Consider the following 21142-nt stretch of genomic DNA (forward strand, 5'->3'; position numbering starts at 1 on the left):
GTATAAATATATACTATAATTATGATTTCTTGTGCTATCTTGGTAAGGTTTTGGTCAGGGTCATGCTGTTTTCAATGAATAACTTGATAGTGTTCCCTCTCTCTTGGTGTCTTCTGTAAGAGTTTCTGTGAACTGGGGATATTTGGTGGTGTTTTTTCACCAGATTTATTGAGATATTTGACACATAACATTATGTATATTTAAGGTATACAGTGTGATGATAAATATTTATATTGCAAAATGATTATCACAATAAGATTAGTTAACATATCCATTACCTTACATAGTTACCCATTTTGGGGAGAACAATGGTAAGAACATTTGTAATTACTCTTTTAGTAACTTTCCAGTGTACAATACATATTGTTGACTCTATTTACCACACTTTAGGTCCCCAGAAACTTTCATTTTATAATTGGAACTTCATACCTTTGACTACCACTTCCCATTTTTCCTACCCCCCCGACTCCTGGAAGTCATCAGTACTCTCTGTTATTATTAATTCAGTTTAAAATGTGGTATCAATTAAAGAACTAGAGGTTTTATTTCATATTTTCAGCATCATGTATGAATTGTTCATTACTGTTCACTGCCTTAGTCTTAGTTCACAGAGAGTAAAGCATGACACAAAGACTTGCATATAGTCAGTTACTATAGTCAGTCCCAGGTGCAGGAATAAGGAACAGATTTAATTTTATATAAATTACTTATGGACTTCAGTGCTTACTTCCTTTTACTGTAATTAATTTTATCTTGAGATAGAATTTTTCTTTTTATTTTGTTTTATTGGTTGGTTTGGGTACATCTTTGAATTACCTTCTTTCCATGGAAATGTCATGGGTGATGTGCTTTGGGAGGCCTTGCATATTTGAGAATATTGTATGTCTTTCTGTTACTTACTTACATAACGCAACTTTATTGGGTAAACAATCCCAAAGTTACAATTTTTTCCTTCAAAATTCTGTAAACATTGCTCACGGTCATTGGCATCTATTGTTACAGAAAAGCAATCTCAATACAGTCTGGTGTCCTTGCTTTGGAGGTATCCATTTTTTTCTCCTCCTACCTGGATAATTATAGTGTTCTGTCTTTGGTACTGATAGTCAACTATATATCTAGTGTATTTTCGATTTATTTCATCAGTTCTTCCTGGTACACAGTGATCACTGCACAATTTACTATAAGCTGTTTTATCCCAGGAATGCTTAAATCTGATATATCTTTGGGTTTTATCTCTGTTAAAAATAATTCGGTCTTTTGGGGAGTAACACCACTTATATGTATGTTGGATGACCTTTATATATTATACATGTTCTTTCACTTCTTATTTTCATCTCTTTGCCCTTTTCCCTACTTTCTGGGGTGAGTTGCAGAATGAGATTTTACAGATCTCATTCTGATTCTCTTTAATGCTTCCAGTGGCATTTCAGAATGTAGTATGGCAAATCTCTTGCCTTGCTACCTTGCTATAGGCTTTCCAGTTCTTTTTACTAACAAAAATTATCAATTTCACCTTTTTTGCCTTTTCTTTCATAGTTAATATTTCACTTGATTGTCTTAAGTACACAAAGTTGCTGCTGCCAGTTTATTCTTTTTCCTCAGTAAACAGTCTCAGGTATGCTGTGTCTATACCTCCACAGTTATATGTTCATCTCCTTTTTAAGTTTTGAAATATGTTCATATTTCTATATGTTTTCATATGTTTCATGCTGGTACTATTTTGTTACTGAGTGTAAATTAGCTGGTTATTGCTAATGATGGATTATCTTTAGGTTCCATCTCTGCAAGCTATTAGAATAATCTCAAATATAAAAGCAGGAGGATCTATTTATATAAGATATATAGAATTAGTTTAGTGATGCAAAATTAGTTTAGTGATGAGGAGAAGTGGACAGTGCAGTGGGCCATCCAAATAAGGGAAAATAATCTCTAGATGCTCTTTTTGTATTTGATGGAGCCATTGAGATGGAGCCAGTGTTATGGTCTCCTCTCATCAGCCTGGACTCTATTCCAGGCATGCAGGTGACTGTACCCTGTCCCTTTCCTGGTGCTACTGTACCCCGTATTAAGGTGGACCCGCTGCAAGCAATCTTTCTGTCTAGTGTGCTGCAGATACTCGGGCTTTCTGGATTGGATGACTCCTGATTTTCTTGACCCAAAGCAATGAAAGAGTTTTTCACATGGAGGCTTTCTTTTGGTCCTGTGACCTGCCCTGATTTCCAAATTAGGAATGTTTGTGAAGGTTTGCTAGTATATTTCTTACTTACCTCCTGAGCACCATGCTATTTTTCTCAGGAAAGGAGCTTTCAGTCAGCTTTAGCATATGAGAGTTGTTAGGTACCTGCACTAGCTTTTCTAAATGTTTCCACATAAGCAGTTTTGAACAAGGTACAGACAAGGTTAAGGAAGGTGCTTGAGAGAAACCACATGGAGGGAAATAAAGAGAAGAAACTAATGTTGACACTGTGTTCTAGGCCCTGTCCAGGCACCATCTCATCCCGCATTACTACCTTTAGCGTGCATATCACCATCTGGCATAGTTTTATTTTAAATATTTATCATCTGACCCTCCCATCTATAATAATAAAAGCGTAATATGCAAATCGACTGAATGGCCATCCGATGTCCTTCCGGATGACCTTCCAGACAAAGCTGGGGCTGCAGCTGTGTGATTGAGGCAGCTGCCACGTCTGCGAAGGCCTACTCTTGCATGAATTTTGTGCATCGGGCCTCTAGTTAAAATATAAGATCCATAGGGCAGACATGTTTGTTTTCTGTATTCATTACTGTACCCAAGTGTCTAGAACAGTGGCACAACTAAGAGCAGTTGCAGAATAAATGTTCTTTTTTATTTAAATAAAAAAGAAAGACTTTAACAGATATTTTAAAAAGAAATTGGATGTCAGGGGTGCTTGATTTGTGATAGCTAATATTTGTTTATAAAATAAGACAAAAAACTTAGATTTCACTTAATTGATGGCAAGTTTAAGAGATTTAAGTTTACTTGAGTCTGACACTAGTGTAATTTATATGACAGAAGCAGGAAGTCAGAATTATTTTGACTACTTATAAAAATTCATTTCAGAGCCTTTTTTATATCATTTTGTAAAAGCTCCTTCCAGCAAATAATTTGATGCATATCTGACTTTTCCTTTTTCTAAAGAGAAAATAAGAATAAAAGAGGAAGGAGAGAGAAGCCCAGTTCAGGTACAACCCTCTCTTATAAACTTTTGCCTGTGATATAAGAATTGTTTGTAATGTATATATTTAAAGGAAGTTGAGGGTTGGATTTTAATTGTTTCTTGGGCAAGTTAGACTAGAATACCTAATTTCTAACTGTTAACTAGTGTTTACAATTTTTAATATTAGAGACTGAAAAAACCTAAACCTTCCCCCTTTTTAAATTATTCCATATTTACAAATTTATATGAGGTCATTTTTTTCTGCAGCATTTATCCAGCATTGAACTTAAATGAATATACATTTTTTAAAAATATTGACAATGGAAACCAAATTAGAAAAGAATGGAAAGAGAAGATGTACATAAATCACCAGACACTTGGAAGGGCATGTAAGCAAATCTAAGAACAGCATGTTTTTCATAATTTTATATTTTTCCTTTTAAAAATCACTTTCCAAAATGTTGATCGTTTGGCAGCTCCAAGGATGACATCAACCCTTCCATAGTGCAGTATCTATGTTCTTTTAGATAACTTGATGGCACTTCATCAAGTTGTGGTGATTAAGTTGAATTAAAAAAAAAAAACTAACTTAGATTTAAGTTTAAATTCCTCTAACTGCTAAGCTAAACACATTTCTGATTTTAGGCATGCTTTTGAGCACTCCTGAAGACTTGTATTGTCCACAAGCTGCTTTATTTCTTAAAGCAGAGGTAAGAAAGTGAGAGAAAAATATACTCTTTAGAGTTACTCATCATCTCCATCAAAATGCTCTACATCATCAGTGCGGTATTCCAGCCAATTGTCTTCTTTTCTCTACTTTAACCGGGTCCCAAATCAAGAGGATAATGATCTTAGCATTGTTTTCCCACTTGAGAACGTCACAGAGAGCCTGAACTATAGGCTCTCTCTGCAATCGGGCATATTCTGACCATCAGTCAATAAGGTGGTGATGAAAAGATAATACTAGAAATTAGGCTGTTAATGGGGAAGAGGAAAGAGTAGACCAGTACTAACAATTTTCCTGCATCACCTGTGACCACCAGATAAAAACACTTCCATTTTAAAGGTGTGGTCTGCCAACGTACTCTGAACCAGTGCTTCTCAAACTTGAATGAGCATATAGATGACCTAATTGGGAAGGCTGGGGTGGGACCTGGATTTAGCATTTCTAATGAGCTCCCAGGTTGTACCAGTGCTGCTGTTTCTCTGACCGCACTTTTTAAAAAACATGTTTTTATTTATTTCAGAGGCATGGTGGAGGGGGAGGGCGGGGGGAAGACATCAATGTGAGAAGGAAACATCCATCAGTTGCCTCCCATACACACCCCATCTGGGATCAAACCTGCAACCTGCACATGTGCCCTGACCAGGAATCGAATGGTGACCTTTTGGTGCAGGGAACGATGCTCAAGCAACTGAGCCACAGCGGCCAGGGCTCTGACCACACTTTGAGTAGCCAACCCGTAGTCTAGAAAGGTTTTTCACCCAATTATGAAGTTCAAGATTTATAATTTAAAATATTTGTATGAATATTTTATTGAAGATTAATTAAATATTTTGAGATATATAATTAAAGACAGATGTGAGATCTTAAATTTCAAAACTGTTTTATAAGTGTTTATAATCCCCCCTCCCGAGTCCCTACTTAGGCTAGCTGGAAAACAATTTACATTACCGTTCGCCTTTTCCAAGTGCCTAATTGTTTTCTGATCTTAAAGTGATCGAGCATTTGATGAAAAAATATGTTCAAGCCAGCAAGGCATGAAGATTTTAGAGTTCATCTCATAAGCTTGGCTCCTTTTTCCTTTTGTTCCTGATGTTTGCATTCTGTCAGTATTCAGAAAGGAAGCCCAAACTCCCAAAATATGGCAGTGGACCGAACATCTACCACCCAGGAAGTGGTTCCCAAGCCGAAAATGAGGTAGCCAACTTTTCCTCCCCAATTTCTCTGAGACCTGGCTTGGCTTGTGGGTTCTGACTCCTTTCAAGTACTTCTCTGGATCTTGCAGAGTATGGGAATGGGATAACAAACTCCAGTGAGCCCCAGGGAGAGTAAGTAGAGAAACTCGGTGACCAGTGGTACTACTTCTGTGTGGGAAGGAGGACAATTCCCTGTGCTCAGGCCTATGTAAGTGGCTAAGAGGTAACTCTGGTGTTGGTTTTGACTTCCATGCATCCATTTGGCTGGTCAAAGAGTAGCTGGGACCTGTTGTCAGTCACTCTGTCTTTGAGGGACACAGAGCATCCTTCCCCAGTCCTTGTGTGAGCTCATCTTGCATCCTAGACTCGGGAAGCTTTTCTTACCTCTCAAAAATAAAGGCATAGCCCTAGCCAGTTTGGCTCAGTGGATAGAGCATCTGCCTGTGGACCAAAGGGTCCTAGGTTCGATTCCATTCAAGGGCACATACCTTGGTTACAGGCTCCTCCCTGGCCCGGGCCCTGGTCAGGGCACATGCAAGAGACAACCAATTGATGTGTCTCTCTCACATTGATGTTTCTTTCTGTCTTTCCCTCTCTCTTCTAAGAACTCTCCCTAAAAATCAGTGGGGAAATATCCTCAGGTGAGGATTAACAAATATATCCTATCTAATAAAAGGGTAATATGCAAATTAACTGTCACTCCGCTACAAAGACGGCGGTGCCCATAGCGGCCGGGCAGGATGCTGGCATCGTAGCCCCGGCAACGAGGCCAGCTTCCCACGCCGGGCTGCGGAGGGAGGGAGGGCGGGCCTCTGGGCAGTGGGCACACACCAGGGGTGGGAGCGGCTCGGAGCACGCCCCCCCCCCAGGGGCGCGGCAGCAAGTGAGCAGTGGAGAGCTACCAGCGGTGGTGGGTGTGGTGGCCGGGCTGCCAGGAGGCCGGCTTTCGGCTGCTGGGGCCTACGCTGAGGTGACTGGTGGTGCGGGCAACTGCAGGGGTACATCCGAGGCTGGGGCGCTGGGAGACGTCGGACTGCAGCCCAGGAGGCGAGGCGCCGGAGGACCTGGCCGCCGCCACCCTGGCCTGAAGCTGCCTCCTATGAGATGTATCCTAGCCTAGGTGTGCGGGAAGCGGGTTCAGGGAACCTCTCCCTTTGCGGCGCCCAGAGCCCGGCTCCGAGAGGTGTGGCGAGGAAAGGCCGAGTTGGTTGATCAGGAGCAGCAGACCCGCCCTAGGCCGCTTTTCCTTAGGAATTTGGAGAAGACCCACTTCCAGTCCGGAGGCCGACGTGAACGTTGGGCGTCTTTTGAAGAATGATTGTTTTGCTTGGGAATATGGTTTGTCTGTAGAAGGCTGGGAAAGAACAAAATCCGTTACCAGTCCTCCTCCAAACAGACCCTCTGGAGCTGAAAGCCTCAAGAGCGAGCGCTCTCACGCCCCCATCTCCGGTCCTACCAGTGTCCGAGGCGGATCTGGTGAGTAGGAGGCCACCCTGCTTGTCATCAGTCCGAGGGAGGCATGTCTGGGAGTAGTGAGAAGGGGCATCTTCTAAAAGAAGCTTCTCTGTCATTAACCGTTTCATAAATTTCTCCACTTTGGTAACAAGACATTTACTTTTTATATATTCAGAAGCAGGCTAGTTCCCACATGCTCCAGTCGGTAGGATGCAGCCCCTTGCTCTGCACCAGTCACAGCTGAAAAAAAGAGATGTCCATTAACACATACCCTTCCCCCACAAACTTCAAAAAGTTGGGTCGGCTTCCTTTCCAGGGAGCTAGGACTGATTTTAGGGTCCCAGATACACTGGACCTGGTCACTGTGGAGCGATCTACCTGCTCAAATGACAGGGGCGGGATGAGACAGAGGATGTATTTGAGTTTTGTTCTGTTTTTCCAAAATTGCCTGTTACAAACACTTCTGCAGTAGTCCTCAATCGTACTCGAAGTTCTGTATTTCCTCCATTTGTACGCATACTCCTTTCTTCAAATTTTAACATTTTTGAAACCAGGATACATCTTAACAGAGAGGTTAAAAGGACTTGCTAGCTGCTAGGCATCTGCGTGGGTATCTATATACAGAGCCAGGGTCCTACCGAAGGCTCGACCTAGTGGGCGGGCACTGGCGAGCGGGCTGAACTCTGCGAGGTTCCTGGTGGCCAAGGGTGCAGAGTGGGAGTGTGGGCGTGTGGGCGTGTGCATGAGCGTGGACCCCAGCGACACACACTCACACACCCACACCCACACAGGGTCCTCGGCGTGCCACCCACGCCTCCCTGGACCTCACCCTCCAGCCCGGATCCTCCTGGTGCGGGAAGGAGTCAGTCTGGGGAAACTTTCTCAGACTTGCTTGGTGCTGGGACTGGATGCATCCGAGCTCACAGGCCGCACGGAGATTCCTTGTGGCCAAGGGTGCAGAGAGGGAGTGAGGGCGGGTGGGTGTGTGCATGAGCGTGGACCCGAGCGACACACACTCACAGGCCCGCACCCACACAGGGCCCTCGGCTTGCCACCCGCGCTTCCCTGGAATTCACCCTCCAGCCCGGATCCTCCAGGTCCCGCACCCTGGGGTCACTCAAGTTCAGCAAGAGTTTGCGATTTGCCCAAGGCGCGTTGAACAGTTTTCTCTTAACCCATTTGTGGGAGTGTAATCTGATTTAAAACCAATGGACTAAACACTTTCTAGAAAGTCAATTTAGAAATATGGATCAAAATTCAAGTGAATTAGCTTTGGGCCAGGAGTTCCATGTCTGTGACTGTGTCCTAAGTAAACAGTCAAATAAGCAATCATATTTACTGTAGCTGTTGATGCCAGGGGAAACCAGAAGCAACCTGCCCCACAGTAAAGGGTTAGTGAAGTAAACCATAGTAATGTCCAACAGTCAGGGATGACACTGTAGCCATTAAAAATTATGTCTGTACATCCAATTTGTTGACATGAAAAGAAGGCCATAGCCAAATATTAAGTGGAGGGCAGGGGGAGCTCAGAAGAGGGCATGTATATTTATATGTACGTATATTTTATATGTCGGGGGGGGGGTATCCCTCAGCCCAGCCTGCCCCCTCTCACAGTCTGGGAGCCCTCAAAGGATGTCCTACTGACGGCTTAGGCCCGCTCCCCACTGGGAACGGGCCTAAGCCACAGTCTGGCCTCCCTCTGCGGGAGGCGACCGGGCTGATCAGGGGAAGGTGCCACCCCCACCACCCCACTGTTGCTGCCACTGCCGGCCACTGCAGCCGCCAAGGTGTTTTCATCAACATGGACTCCAGTCCCTTCACCATGAAAAAAATGACAACTTTCTTTAGGCATTTTCAAGATGCCTCTTTCATAGGATATGACCGACCTTCCGACCTTCCTTCCTTCCTTCCTTCCTTCCTTCCTTCCTTCCTTCCTTCCTTCCTTCCTTCCCTCACCTGAGGACATTTTTCCATTGATTTTTAGAGAGTGTGGAAGAGAGAGGGAAAGACAGAGAGAAACATCAATGTGAGAGGCACACTTTGATTGGTTGCCTCCTGCATGAGCCCTGACCTGGGCCCCGGCCAGGGAGGAGCCTGTAACCTAGGTACATGCCCTTGACCAGAATCAAACCCGGACCCTGCGGTCCACAGGTCAAGGCTCCATCCACTGAGCCAAACGGCTAGGGCAGGATATGACATTTCTTAGCCCCTCCAGCAGCAGACCTTCATTTTTCCCTCCAGGAGTGAGGTGGAAAACCCTAGATCACCTTCTTGGATTCTTATTACCCAAGTTACCAAGAACACTGTGAGTGGCGTACCGGGAGCTTAGCCAATGAGCGGTCATAAAAGGTGTTTCCTCTGCAGCTCACACGCAGAGGTGGGACTGCCAGCGCACCATAGCTGGCAGGCCCTCTTTCCTTCGGGCCTCCTCACAGCCGTGGCGGCTGGGACGCCCTCTTCTCTCCAGGTCTGCGCCCTCCGTGGCTTGCCTCACCGCACATGCAGTCCCCTCCTGCCCACCTGCGCGCAGCCTCCTCCTGAGCGGTCATGATGTTACAGCATCCCAGACAATTTGCATATTACCTCTTTATATATAGATTAGAGAACTGATGCATGAAATTTGTGCAAGCGTAGGCCCTCACAGCCCCGCCCCCCCTCCCCCCACTGGTTGTTCCAGAAGGTCATTCTGGAAGGTCATTCCAGAAGGTTGTTCCGCCATCTGGTCTAATTAGCATATTAGCTCTTTATTATATAGGAGATACACACACACACACACACACACACACACACACATACATACACACACATATACATGTGTGTGTGTGTGTGTATGTATATATGTGTATATATATCCTATCTAATAAAAGGGTAATATGAAAATTAACCATCACTCCGTCACAAAGGTGGTGGCACCCATAGCCACAAGATGGCGGCGCCCAGTCCTCTCCGGGCCGCCGGAGTCCCCCAGTCCCAGGGGGGCGGCTGCTGAGAGTGGGCAGTGTGAGCGGCCTGGCAGAATGCTTGCTTCGTCGCCGCGCCCGGCTCTGGCTGGCCCCCTGGAGCTGGAGCAGACACGGACAGGGACAGGGGGGCCAGCCCGCAGCCTCTGCAGCTGAGGACAGGTCCGGAGAGGGGACGGCAGGCCTGCCTCCGCGGAATTGGCGCAGATCCCTCCCGGCTCCCGCGGAAGCGACGTGGCTCCCTCCTGCCTCCCGTGGAAGCAGCACAGCTCCCATGGAAGAGGCACGGCTTGGGAAACTGGTAGTATTTTAAGTTCCTATTATGTTGCAAAGAAGAGAATCTGTTACTTCTTTTTTCCCCATGAATTGGTACCTTTGTTTGGAACATCGTAAGAGGGCTCAGTACTGGTTTCTTTTCAAGTATCTAAAGATTGGAAACAAAACATTGTATGCAATATTTAAGTGAGGAGAAAACTCCAAACATTTTATATTCAGTATCATCTCAATTGTATAGAAAACATAGACATCAAAAAAGGATTAAAAAGAATAAACCAAAATGTTATGATGGTCCATTAGCTTTGAAGAGTGAGAATATGGATGCTTTTATTACCTTTTTCATTCTGTTCAGAATAGGCCCAATTTTCTTCAAGTTTGTGTTATTTTTACATTTGAAAAAATAGAACAGAAAACAAAAAGGAAACAAAGCAATGATGTGACGAAGCTGAAAGTCCCTGAGCCTGTACCTCCTCCCACCAAACGTGTATAAATCTCTGCTCAGGGACTCGGCTCTGCAGTTAATTGTTTGATGTTTTTATGTGGTGTAGATCTGTGTACTGCCTCGGCGACAGGAATAAATTAGAGTGTCTCGGTAAAGACCAAACTCATCAATTTTTCCAAAATCTGTATTTGATTAATTCTACAAAGGTCCAGGTCAAAGTTATTCCTCAAACCTTATTATTTTAATAAAGAAGCCCAGAGTTTCCACGTTTGTCAGGAAATTCATTATCACCGTAAAACAGCAAAAGGTCGCAAAATGTCTCCCTCCACCATCAAACAGCATATAAGAAAAATTTCTTTTTCTCAACAATTCATTACCCCAGCAGAACCAAGAGAAACCTCTGACATTTCAGATTCTTTTGCTTCAGGGGAAATAAATGTTCCATAGATCATGGAGAAAAATGACAAACAAATTAATGAAAAACAAATATACTCCTGCAGTACACCCAGCCATGCCAGACCAAACACAGTCAGAGTCAGCTTTTATTCCCAGGTCTTTCCAGTGCTGAAGAGTGACAGTTTCCATAATGGCATCAGCACTTTAGTCACAGAAAGCTGTACACACTCCAAAGAAATACAAATTAAAGAAACATGCAGTGGAAAAACAGGGAGAGAAATTCTATCATTTCATGCATATTTAACTGGAGTGGGAAAGACATTGCTGGCAAAGCACTATTGAAATCTTGAGCTAATAAGTGGAAGCATTCTAGAAATGATTCACCCCTCCGCTCATCATGCCCTACACAAAATTGTAATGACTGAATTTAGCTCCGTTTTCCCACATCCTAAAATTCCTTCCTTTAATTCTGCCTCATTCTGGCCACCTTTTTTCATCTCTGAACTTTGTGGAGGAGAATTTACGTGGACTTTCTCCATATGTCAATTTCCATTCATTTATAGACTGTTAATTTTAACAACAAGTACATTTTCATTTTCATTTTTTAAAAACACAAACAGTACAAATAAAGCCAAAATTCACAATGACTCCCAGCCCCAGTCCCCTCCCCAGAAATGACCCCTGGAACAATTTTGTCCTAGACCACTGTAGATGTACTTAGATATAAAATATGGATTTATGCAGTTGTATGTGTATGTCCGTGTATATAAAATATTTTCTTCACATAAATGATAGTGTATGAATGTACTTTTTTGAAGCATGTTGTAAATACTCAAACATCTGCCTTGGAGATTTTTCTAGGTCAGTACATATAGAGCAGCAGTTCTCAATTGCCAGGGGGTCTTGGGCAGTTTCCGGAGACACTTTTGGTGGTTACAAGCTGGGTGGTAGTGCCCCAGGCATCTTGTAGGTAGAGGCCAGGGATGCTCCCAAACATCCCACAATGCACAGGACGGCCCATGACAAAGCATCCTCCATCCAAATGTCCGTAATGCTGAGGTTGAGAAACCCTGATATGGACCTACTTTATTATTTTAACTGCTGCATAGTATTCTGTCACTTACTTCACCAGTCATGTAACCATGTACATTTAGGTGAATTTTTAAAAACAGATGTATGTGTGCCCATCAGTGAGTGTTTCTCCCTGACCTTTTCACCCAGTTGCCATCTGTCTTCTTCCCCAAATGCCCCCTAGGTTACCAGTGGCCTCCTGATTCCCAAATCCTTGGCTGTTTTCCAGGACGAGCCTACTTGTCCTTCCCATGACATTTGTCACTGCCCATCACCCCTGAAAGCACTCGGCCCCCTGGCCCCAAGGCTCTGCCCTTACCTCTCTGCTTCTGTTGTTCTACTTCTGTTACCTCTCTACTTCTGTTGCTCCGTGGCTGGCCAGCCACCATGCCCTGAGCTCTTGCTGTCCTCCAGGCACCGTGCTGGGCACTGGGGATGTGACCGTGCACTGTGCGCAGGTCCCTGCCCTGGGGACCCTCTGGTCTAGAAGACAAGCTCAGAGAGGAGCTGAGCCAAGTGGAGCATGCCCCAGGCAGGGTGCATGTGGTCTGCTGAGTGATTGAATAAGTGATTAGACCTAGTATAAAAGATTCTAAAGGACAATATAAAATGTTTTTCCTTCATGGCTCAGAATTTACTGCATATTTTATCTTCTTGACTACTTCTCCCACGACATACATTTAAAAAAATAAATCAAGAAAAATGCTATCCTCACATTTTCCCACCACCATTCTTTTTTTCTGCTTTGAAACAGCAACTGCATTGTTTCACTTTTGCTCTACAGGGAATGCTCTCAGCCTTGGCCAAGGCAGGGGAAAGATCACATCAGAGAAGAAACAACCCCCCTCGCTGCTGGCTGAGGGCTGTGAGCGAGGTTGGCACTCCCTCCTCTCCATCTGGAACTTTCATCCCTTCCTCTTCCTCTCAGCCTCCTGGGGCTGTGGGACCATCACCTCCCTGGGGGACTCCAGGAGTGGGCTAAGCTACAACTGCTCCCTGGTCTTTGTTTCCCTGGATCAAGGGACCTTAACCCCCTACCTGAAACCTGACTATAAAGGAAATCTCAACAGTAAATCCAACTCAGTGCTCAGATTAGAGTCCTAAAACACGTACAGCAGGCTCTAGGGAGATACAAGGATATATGGGACAGGACGCCCTACTCCCAAGAAGCTTATGGGGCTGCAGCATGCATAGCGGGGGCGTGGGGGGCCAAGTAAGCAGCTTAGAATGCAAAGCAAAATAAATCTAGCCCTAAAAAGAGGATTGAGAAAAGTTGCTTAAGGAAAACGGGGGGATCAAGGAAGCATTTGAAAATCATTTCCCCTCTTCTCCTAGAAGTAAGAGCAGCTATGTTTGAAGGATTCTTTGACTTAACACAAGGAAAGTAGGATTTCTGAAAGGAAAAATGAAGTGTCAGAAGAGCTGGATTCTAGAGCACCGTTCTGCTGAGCACCGTGTAATTTGGGTAAGGCCCTGGACCTTACACGAGGGAGTTATTACCTCAGATATTGATCTCGGGTCTCAATAAAAGCATCCAGGATTGTGGCTATCTTGGTCCCAAATGCTCATGTCTGAGCAGCCCTGGTTGTATGTCAAGGATCTTAATTTGGCTTATTTCTGTCCAAGTTTATTTCACTCAGGACATGTTCTCTAATCCTTAAAGGCACACCCACCGATGGCTCTATATCTGTGTGCAGATGCTCCGCAGGGTCTATATTCATATTTCTAATTGCTTATGTGGAAGCTGGGTGGGATCCTGGAAGCATAAAGGATCTAGCTCAAGCATAGAGGCTTTTACCATAAACTACAAACCTGATAGACAAGGGGGAGAAAGGAAAATTTAACAGATGCATGGAACGGGGGAGGGCAGTGCAAACAGGGGAGAGCATGAAGCAGTTGGTTGAATGGGTCATTGAACAAGGACAACAATAATAATAACCATAGCTATTGTTTATTTTTAGTCTACTAATGCCCATTTTTTATCTCTCCAACTAGAGAGCTGATTGAACTTGAGTTGGGAGGCAAGTAAAGTATCCCTACAGACATTCTCAGAGGGCTGCTATATTCATTTCCTATTGCTATCTAGCAAATCACTACAAACCTTGCAGCTTAAAACAACACCCATTTATCACCTCACAGTTTTAGCGGTTGAATGTCTGGGCAGGCTCAACTGGGTTCTCTCCGAGGGGTTTAACGAGGCTGCAGTCAAGGTGTCGCTCAGGCTGGGCTCTCACCTGGGGCCTCTGGGGAAGAATCTGCTTTCAGGTGCTTCCAGGTTGTTAGCAGAATCCAGTTGCTTGTGGTTGTAGGACTGAGATCCTCGTTCTCTCACAGGCACTGGTCCCAGCTTCTAGAGGCTGTTCTCAGGTCCTTGCCCCATGATTCTCTTTTATGTCAGAGTCAAGAAGAACCTTCTCTTGTCGAATCCCTGTCCATGTCTAGAATCTCTCTGACTTTTCTGTTATGGACCAAAGAAAACTCTGTTTTTAAAAGACTCATGATTTGGTTGGACTGCCCAGATAATCTCCCTATCTTTTTTAAATTAATTAATTAATTTACTTTTTTTATTGAATTTATTGCAGTAACACTGCTTAACACAATTATACAGGTTTCAGGTGCGTAATTCTACAACACATCATCTGTACACTGTATTATGTGTTTACCACCCCAAATCAAATCTCTGCCCATCACCATTTATCCCCCCCAGGCCCTCCTCCACCTCCCCCCCACATCCTTTCCCCCCAGATACTGTTGTAGTATCTATGAGTTCTTCCTCCTTTTTTTTTCTTTTTTTGCTCAATCTCTCCACCATCCCCCAGCCTTCACTGCCTCCCCCCCCCCCCAACAGCTGTCAACCTGCTCTCTATGAGTCTGTCTCTGTTTTGCTTATTAGTTCATTTTGTTGAGATCACTGATTAGATCTGCCACAGAAGTCACAGAATCACAGAAGTTACACCTAGGGACAAAGGTCATGGGGCTGAGAATTTGGACAATGACAGCTGCCCAGGGTGTGCTTCCATCTGACCTTGAAATGACACCCAGAGATCCAGAGTCCACAGCCCACAGAACTGTGACTGAGGGTGGTAAGGGTAGAGAGTAACACAGGGAAGGAGCCAAACAGAGACGGACTTTTGGAGGCAGGGTCAGATGACTGAGCTGAGAAAGTAAGCTCCTTTCATCAATAAGCGTTTTGGCGTGGCTCAGTGGTATGAACCAGGAGGTCAGGGCACATGCCCGGTTGCAGCCTCGATCCCTAGTGTGGGGCATGCCAAAGGCAGCTGGTCAATGATTCTCTCTCATCATTGATGTTTCTATCTCTCTCTCCCTCTCCCTTCCTCTCTGAAAATCAATAAAAATATATTTTTAAAAAATAAGCATTTTGTTATGCCCTGGCTGGTTTGGCTTATTGGTTAGAGCAGCGTTCACCAACCGGTGGTCCGTGAGGTCCAAAAGGTTGGCGACCACTGGGTTAGAGTGTAGGCCCTAGGACCGAAGGGTCAAAGGTTCGATTCCTAGTCCAGAGCACATACCTCAGTTGCAGGCTCCATCGCCGACCCCAATCAGGGCATGTGCAGGAGGCAACCAATCGATGTGTCTCTCTCACATCTCTCTCTCTCTCTCTCTCTTCTCTCTCTCTCTCTCTCTCTCTCTCTCTCCTCTCCCTCTCTCTCTCTCTCCCTCTCCCTCTCTCTCTCTCCTCTCTTCCCTCCCTCCCTCCCTCCCTCCTTCCTTCCCTCCCTTTCCCTCTTGTCCCTCCCCTCCAATCTATCTTTAAAAAAATACCTTCAGGTGAGGATCAAAAATAATAAATAAGGTTTTTGTTGAGAAACTTCCTGCTAGGCCCCATAAGCATTGGAATAATGAAGGAGAACATGGGGTCTCTGTCCTTTAGGAATTCACAGACTGGTAAGATTATAAAATATCTCCTAGACTAGAGATGCTGTCCTTATCAAATTTGTACCCTGAGAAATTTACCTATCTTCAGGAAAATAATTTTTATGTATTTTATAGACTGGTCTGACTGCCTCTTCCTGTTGCAGCTCCTAGTCAACCTTCTGCTAAGTCAGGCCAAAGAAGCAAGGACTTCAGAGCCAAGTCCTCCTCCTCCCCCCAAGGCCTCAGGGGGACTTCAGCAGAAATGGCAGCAAAGGCAGGGACCCAGAGCCTTGCATTATAGGAAACGTGCCTTCATAGAGAAAGAGGGGCTCCCAGGAGACCACCCTGCTCAGATCAACCATAAACTACCACAGGTGGATTGTTCCTCGTAATATTCAAAATCTCTTCAGAGATGAGAATTCCTTGGTCTCTCTCATACTCCAAAGTTCTTTGTTCACCTTTTCACACAGTGTAAATCCTTCCCCTTTGTACATCCCTTCATGGAAATAAAAAGCAAGCCCTTCACTTTTGTCTCACAATAATAAGTTACATGCAGCTTTCTTCTGAGCCTTCCAGTGAATAATGTTGGCTCTTCTTCACTCAATAGCATCTGGACCTGAGAAAGAAAGAGTCAAGTCAGAAAATAGAGATCCGGAAAAGCCATCTTCTGAAGAATGTGGGAGCAAGGATAGTAGGCTCAGATGCTTGCTTCCACCTTTTTTTGACAGGCTGCCATGCATAGTTTCGCAGGTTGCTAACTGCACAAGGGCACAGCCTGCCCTCCATTTGCCAAGTCATGCTTCTTGGCACAGAAGGAGTGTCTTGTTCTAATCTGAATAAGGCACTCCGCAAACTTGTGGGGCCCTGTTCTCTGGGGCCTGCTCTCCTCTTATCTGTGAGTCATACTGAGATGTATGAAAGGCCATCAATCTCTTAGATAAAGAAACAGGGAAGGAGCAGCGGAGATGAGAAGGAAAGCCAAGGGAAGAGTTCTTTGGGAAAGCAAATAGGGAAGGATGGGGAGGGGGTGGCTGCATGAACTCCTAATTAGGAGTGCGGGGCAGATGGTCTGCCCTGTTCAGCGACCATGAGACTAGAGAGTAAGCATTCTCTTTAAAATAACATTTCATAAGAAGATTATTGGCTTGTGATTCAACTTATAGACATAAGATTAAGCCAAATGTCTTTAATTTTACACATGGTTTTCTGTTTGTTTTTGATTTGGTTTGGTTTGGGGTTTTTTGTGTGTTCTTTTATATATCAACTAACACTTCTTGATACTGATTATGCCCATAGCACTTCCCTAATTCTTGTCTATAGTCCTTGTATATAATGGTCCTCAATCTGGGAGTGCATACAAATCACCTGGCAGCATCTTCAAAACACAACCCCCACCCTAGCTGCTTTAGCTCAGTGGATAGAGCTTTGGCCTGCAGACTGAAGGGTCCCAGGTTCAATTCCTGTCAAGGGTACATGCCCGAGTTGCAGGCTCGATCCCCAGTAGGGGGTGTGCAGGAGGCAGCCAATCAATGATTCTCACTCATTGATGTTTCTCTCTCTCTCTCTCTCTCTCTCTCTCTCTCTCTCTCTCTCTCTCTCTCTCTCCCTTCCTCTCTGAAATCAATAAAAATATATAAAAAAAAAAAAATAAAAATAAAATGCAGCTTCCTGGGCCCTCCCTCTACGTAGCTTCAGGATCTCTGAATATATTTTGATGAAACACCCAGGCAGTTTTAAGGACTATGCTTCGAGGAAGGTTGCCACAGGGACGGAAAGCATATAACTCAGAGTTTCTTGTCCTCAAAGAGCTTATACATGAGTCTGGAAAATAAAATGTGGACATATTTCAAAACAACTAATAAATACACAACAGTGGATGATGAAGAGCTGAGTAATAGAGAAAATAAAGAATATGGGGAGAGGAAGAATATGCCTAAATAGAAGAGTTCTCATGAGATTTCAGAAAAGAGGTTGGATTCTAACTGGGTCTTTAAAAGAGGGCAGAGGACACCAGGTAGGGAAAGTATATTCATAAAGGCACTGTGGTCTTATGTGATGGCAGACAGCTCAAAGCCATGTAGGGGAACACTGAACTGTATCTCCTCATTGCTTCACTGATGATCCCTCTTGAACCGCAACCTTATTCTTCCTTGTTCGGCTGCCTTCAAGAATGCTTCGTCAGAGATTGCACATGTGCGTGTAAACAGAGATAAATCACAGTTGAAATCTATGCAGTGGGTTGTGTTTAATTTCAGCCTGATTGGTTTAAGTGTCTATACTGTTGAAAAACTATATAGACTCCAAATGGCATCTGATTATTAAATTCAGATGCCAGAGCTGTTCATGAACAATGAGCGTTTCGCTCTGTATATTTTCCTTCAGAAGTGGGAGGCCTACGGACACCTCAGGCTCTCCTGCCAGGCGCCGAAATCAAGGCAGTGGTCTCGGAATTACATGGGAAAACACTCCCTCCACCTTCTGCAGTGCGGAGCCTTTGTTTATTCATACAACCCAGATTTGGAGCTCATTCTTCTTAAATGGATTATTATCTAAGTGCTTTTATTGGAGAGCGTTTGATACTTGTGTTTTATAATTCCTTTTTCTCCCTCAAGCAGTTTTGAACATCAGAATACAGTTTCAGAAAATATATTTAGTAAAATTAGAAGAAAATAAAGAGAGCTCTCGTTTACTGATATTCATAATAAATACAAAATGAGAAAAGGACAGATTTGTATAGCACTGCATGACTCTGATTTAGAACATAAGTCACTGCTGTGGTTTTTTTACGTGATAAATAAGTGCTCTGTAGCTTCAGGTGGAGAATGTATCTAAAGTTAATTTGTAGAACTGCCTAAGTGGAAAAACTATCAGTGAAAATATATTTACTTATTCCTTCTGTGTACACTCATACCTTATAAATATTTTCATCACCGTCATCCATTATTATTATGCTCTGTGTGTCCAGGACAATTCTGAGCCCTCTAAGCTGCATCTGTGCTACATCTAGTGTGTGTGTGTGTGTGTGTGTGTGTGTGTGTGTGCATATTTGAACAGAATGTTCTTGTGACTTCGTTTCTGTAATGTGATCATATCTAATATTTGGCGTTATTTTAATCACACTAGCATTTATTTCTAGCAAATTGATTTTGATTGTCATATTGGCATTCCCAATCTATACATATACATTTTTTGCATGTAGATCCAATTTGAAGGTCCACGGAACAACTTTCCCAGCCTGGTTTCAGATTGCTTGCTCACTGAGGCGTTTGTCTGCTCTCTCTCCTCTCCTCCCTACGGTAAATACTCTTCTCTCAGGCCAGGAGGTGCCCTCGGGACACTGTGCTTTCCTCCCAGGCCCAGGGCCTGCGCTCTTGTTTGTGCTCCTGTGCTCTTCCCACAGCCTAGCCGACAGCCGAGCACTTGCCCGCTGCTCTGTAAATACTGACCTGCACCTAGAAGGGGGCCGCCTTGGAGCACTTGTGTGTTTCCAAGTTGATTTGCCTGTGGTTCCCAACGTGCAGATGCATGTGCAGATGACCCTGGTGTACTCGTTCCCCCATTACAAGGACGTGGCACTTCTTCTAATGACTTCAACAGTCAAGTGGATCTGAATCACATCTTCCAGGTGGCTCTTGGCCAGAAGTTCTGGATATTTCATCTCTGGTTCAGGGTTAGTTCAGTTGGCAGAGAGCCTTCCAAATTTTTTTTTTTTTAATTGTGGATGAAATGTGAATATGCTGTTGTTTTCCATCTGCATTAATAATTAGTATTTTCCAGATATTAAGTCTCTGATTTTTATATTGAGTTCGTAGGGATAGAGTGTGGTCAAGATTCCAAATTCATTGCTTCACACAATATATAGTTTCTGAGACAACTGTGTAATTCCAAATGTTGATACACCCAAAAGAGAGTTTGCTTTTCCCTCTCACACATCTGTTTTGCTTTATGTAAGAGAAATTTCTCATGCCAGAATGGCTTTCAGTGGATATAGGCAATCTGCTTTCTGTTGAGCCTCTGCAGTTCACAGATGCAAATGTTTAAAAAGCAGTGAGGTTAACATGGTTATTTCTTCATCTGAAATGTCCCCAGTCACTACTTTTGCCCTTAAAAAAAAAATCTTATTGTGTTATAAATCCATTGTATATAATCCTTATAGCCTGGCCTCCTAATTCTCATATCAGAACTGAATTAACTCTTTAGTGGGCTCCTAGGATGAATTTCTGGGTCCTATAGTTTATATTGCTAGTTATATTGCTAATTCTCTTGAGAGAGTTTAGGTTCTCAGGGAGGGAATGAGGGAAGTAGTTTTACTACCCAGAGCAGAACCCCACTAACCAAAAGAACAGCCCTCCCAAAAAGTTCTAGCCTATCAGTATGTGCCCACAACTATTTAATCAACAAATATTTCTGAGCACTCACTGTTTCACTCTGCTAGGAAATGTGGGCAAGGCAAGGATACTGACCCCCCCAAAATGGGCAGTCCAGTTGGACAGATGGGACCTAAAATAACAATGGGATGGCAGTGTGTGGTTTCAGACCATGCTTCTGCACTGTGCTCTAGCTGCCCTCACCGTAAGGGAGAGCCCCCAGCTTACCACACCCACATCCAGACATTTTTTTTCAGATTTGATATTTAATCGGACACTTGAGAGCCAGAACTTTCCACAGAAATTTTACCTAACGTTTCTTGTATTTCTAAGTGGTTTTGTTGTGCAAAGCCTTCTGTGCAGCGAGAAGTTTATGTTAACAACACTAGGTCAAGACTCAAGGCCTTTGAGTCTTGGGAGAAATCCAACCACAATCATTTTCTGATACAACTAAACATGGGAGTTGGTGGTTGGAAGTTCCTGAAACTCCCAGAGCTTAGGAAAGCCGAGTGCAGATCCTGGTTGAAGATGTTTAACTAACGTAGTCCCCAGTGGCGCTCACTGAAGAAGGAAGGCCGTGTGTTCTCTGAGAAAACACGCCCTAAATAAAAACTCAAAAGCCATTCACTGCTAATTACAGTTTCATGATTGAAGGGGCAGCTCAGTTGGGGTCTCGAATTAGGACCATATAGTGCGTACCCCAGAAAATGAGCCCACGTGGCAAAAATAGACAAAATCTACCCCCCTGCCAAACTGATGTCAGCTGAAATCTGGTCTGCTTTCTGAAATGGAATGTAGGTTTCCAAATTCTCTCCACAATCTCTTTCCAAAGCAAATGAGAAACAAATAATTCACAGGCACCAACCTCATTTTTCCATTCAAAGGAGGAAGAGTTTTCACCATGCTGCTTCTCTGTCCTTTCGCAACTGAGTTCTCCGTGGAATACTTGTACCAGGGGTACCAGCAATTCACGGGATCTGCATGCTGGTTTGGGACATAAATTTAATCACTTCCATTCTGTTCCCCGTCCTGTTCTCATTCCCTGTGTGGAAATGACTGTCCTACTCTGAGCACCTGAAGAAAAGACAGATTCATATTCCGTCTTGGTAGGGAGATGTGAGAGGAGAGCTTGAGATCAGGAGAGCTAAGTTTGCTAAGGATAAACTGGGGAGCCATGACTTCTCTTCTGGGACAACA

At 43.9% G+C, this 21142-nt stretch overlaps 1 protein-coding gene across 4 annotated transcripts in view; it reads left to right on the forward strand.

Moving 5' to 3' along the window:
* Nucleotides 1-21142, forward strand: part of ARSB (arylsulfatase B) — a 137040-nt gene that overhangs the window by 92085 nt on the left and 23813 nt on the right. The window contains exon 7 of one of the 4 annotated variants that reach the window (XM_054715129.1): nucleotides 15714-16087. The exons of 2 other annotated variants lie outside the window; for them this stretch is intronic. In XM_054715129.1, coding sequence (XP_054571104.1) covers nucleotides 15714-15970 — 257 coding nt within the window. In that variant the 3' untranslated portion in view covers nucleotides 15971-16087. Of the gene's footprint in view, nucleotides 1-15713; nucleotides 16088-21142 lie in introns of those variants that run through there. One more of the 4 variants, XM_054715130.1, reaches the window with a different exon arrangement.

Source organism: Eptesicus fuscus, chromosome 4, assembly GCF_027574615.1.
Source record: "Eptesicus fuscus isolate TK198812 chromosome 4, DD_ASM_mEF_20220401, whole genome shotgun sequence".
In the NCBI taxonomy this organism is placed as follows: Eukaryota; Metazoa; Chordata; class Mammalia; order Chiroptera; family Vespertilionidae; genus Eptesicus; species Eptesicus fuscus.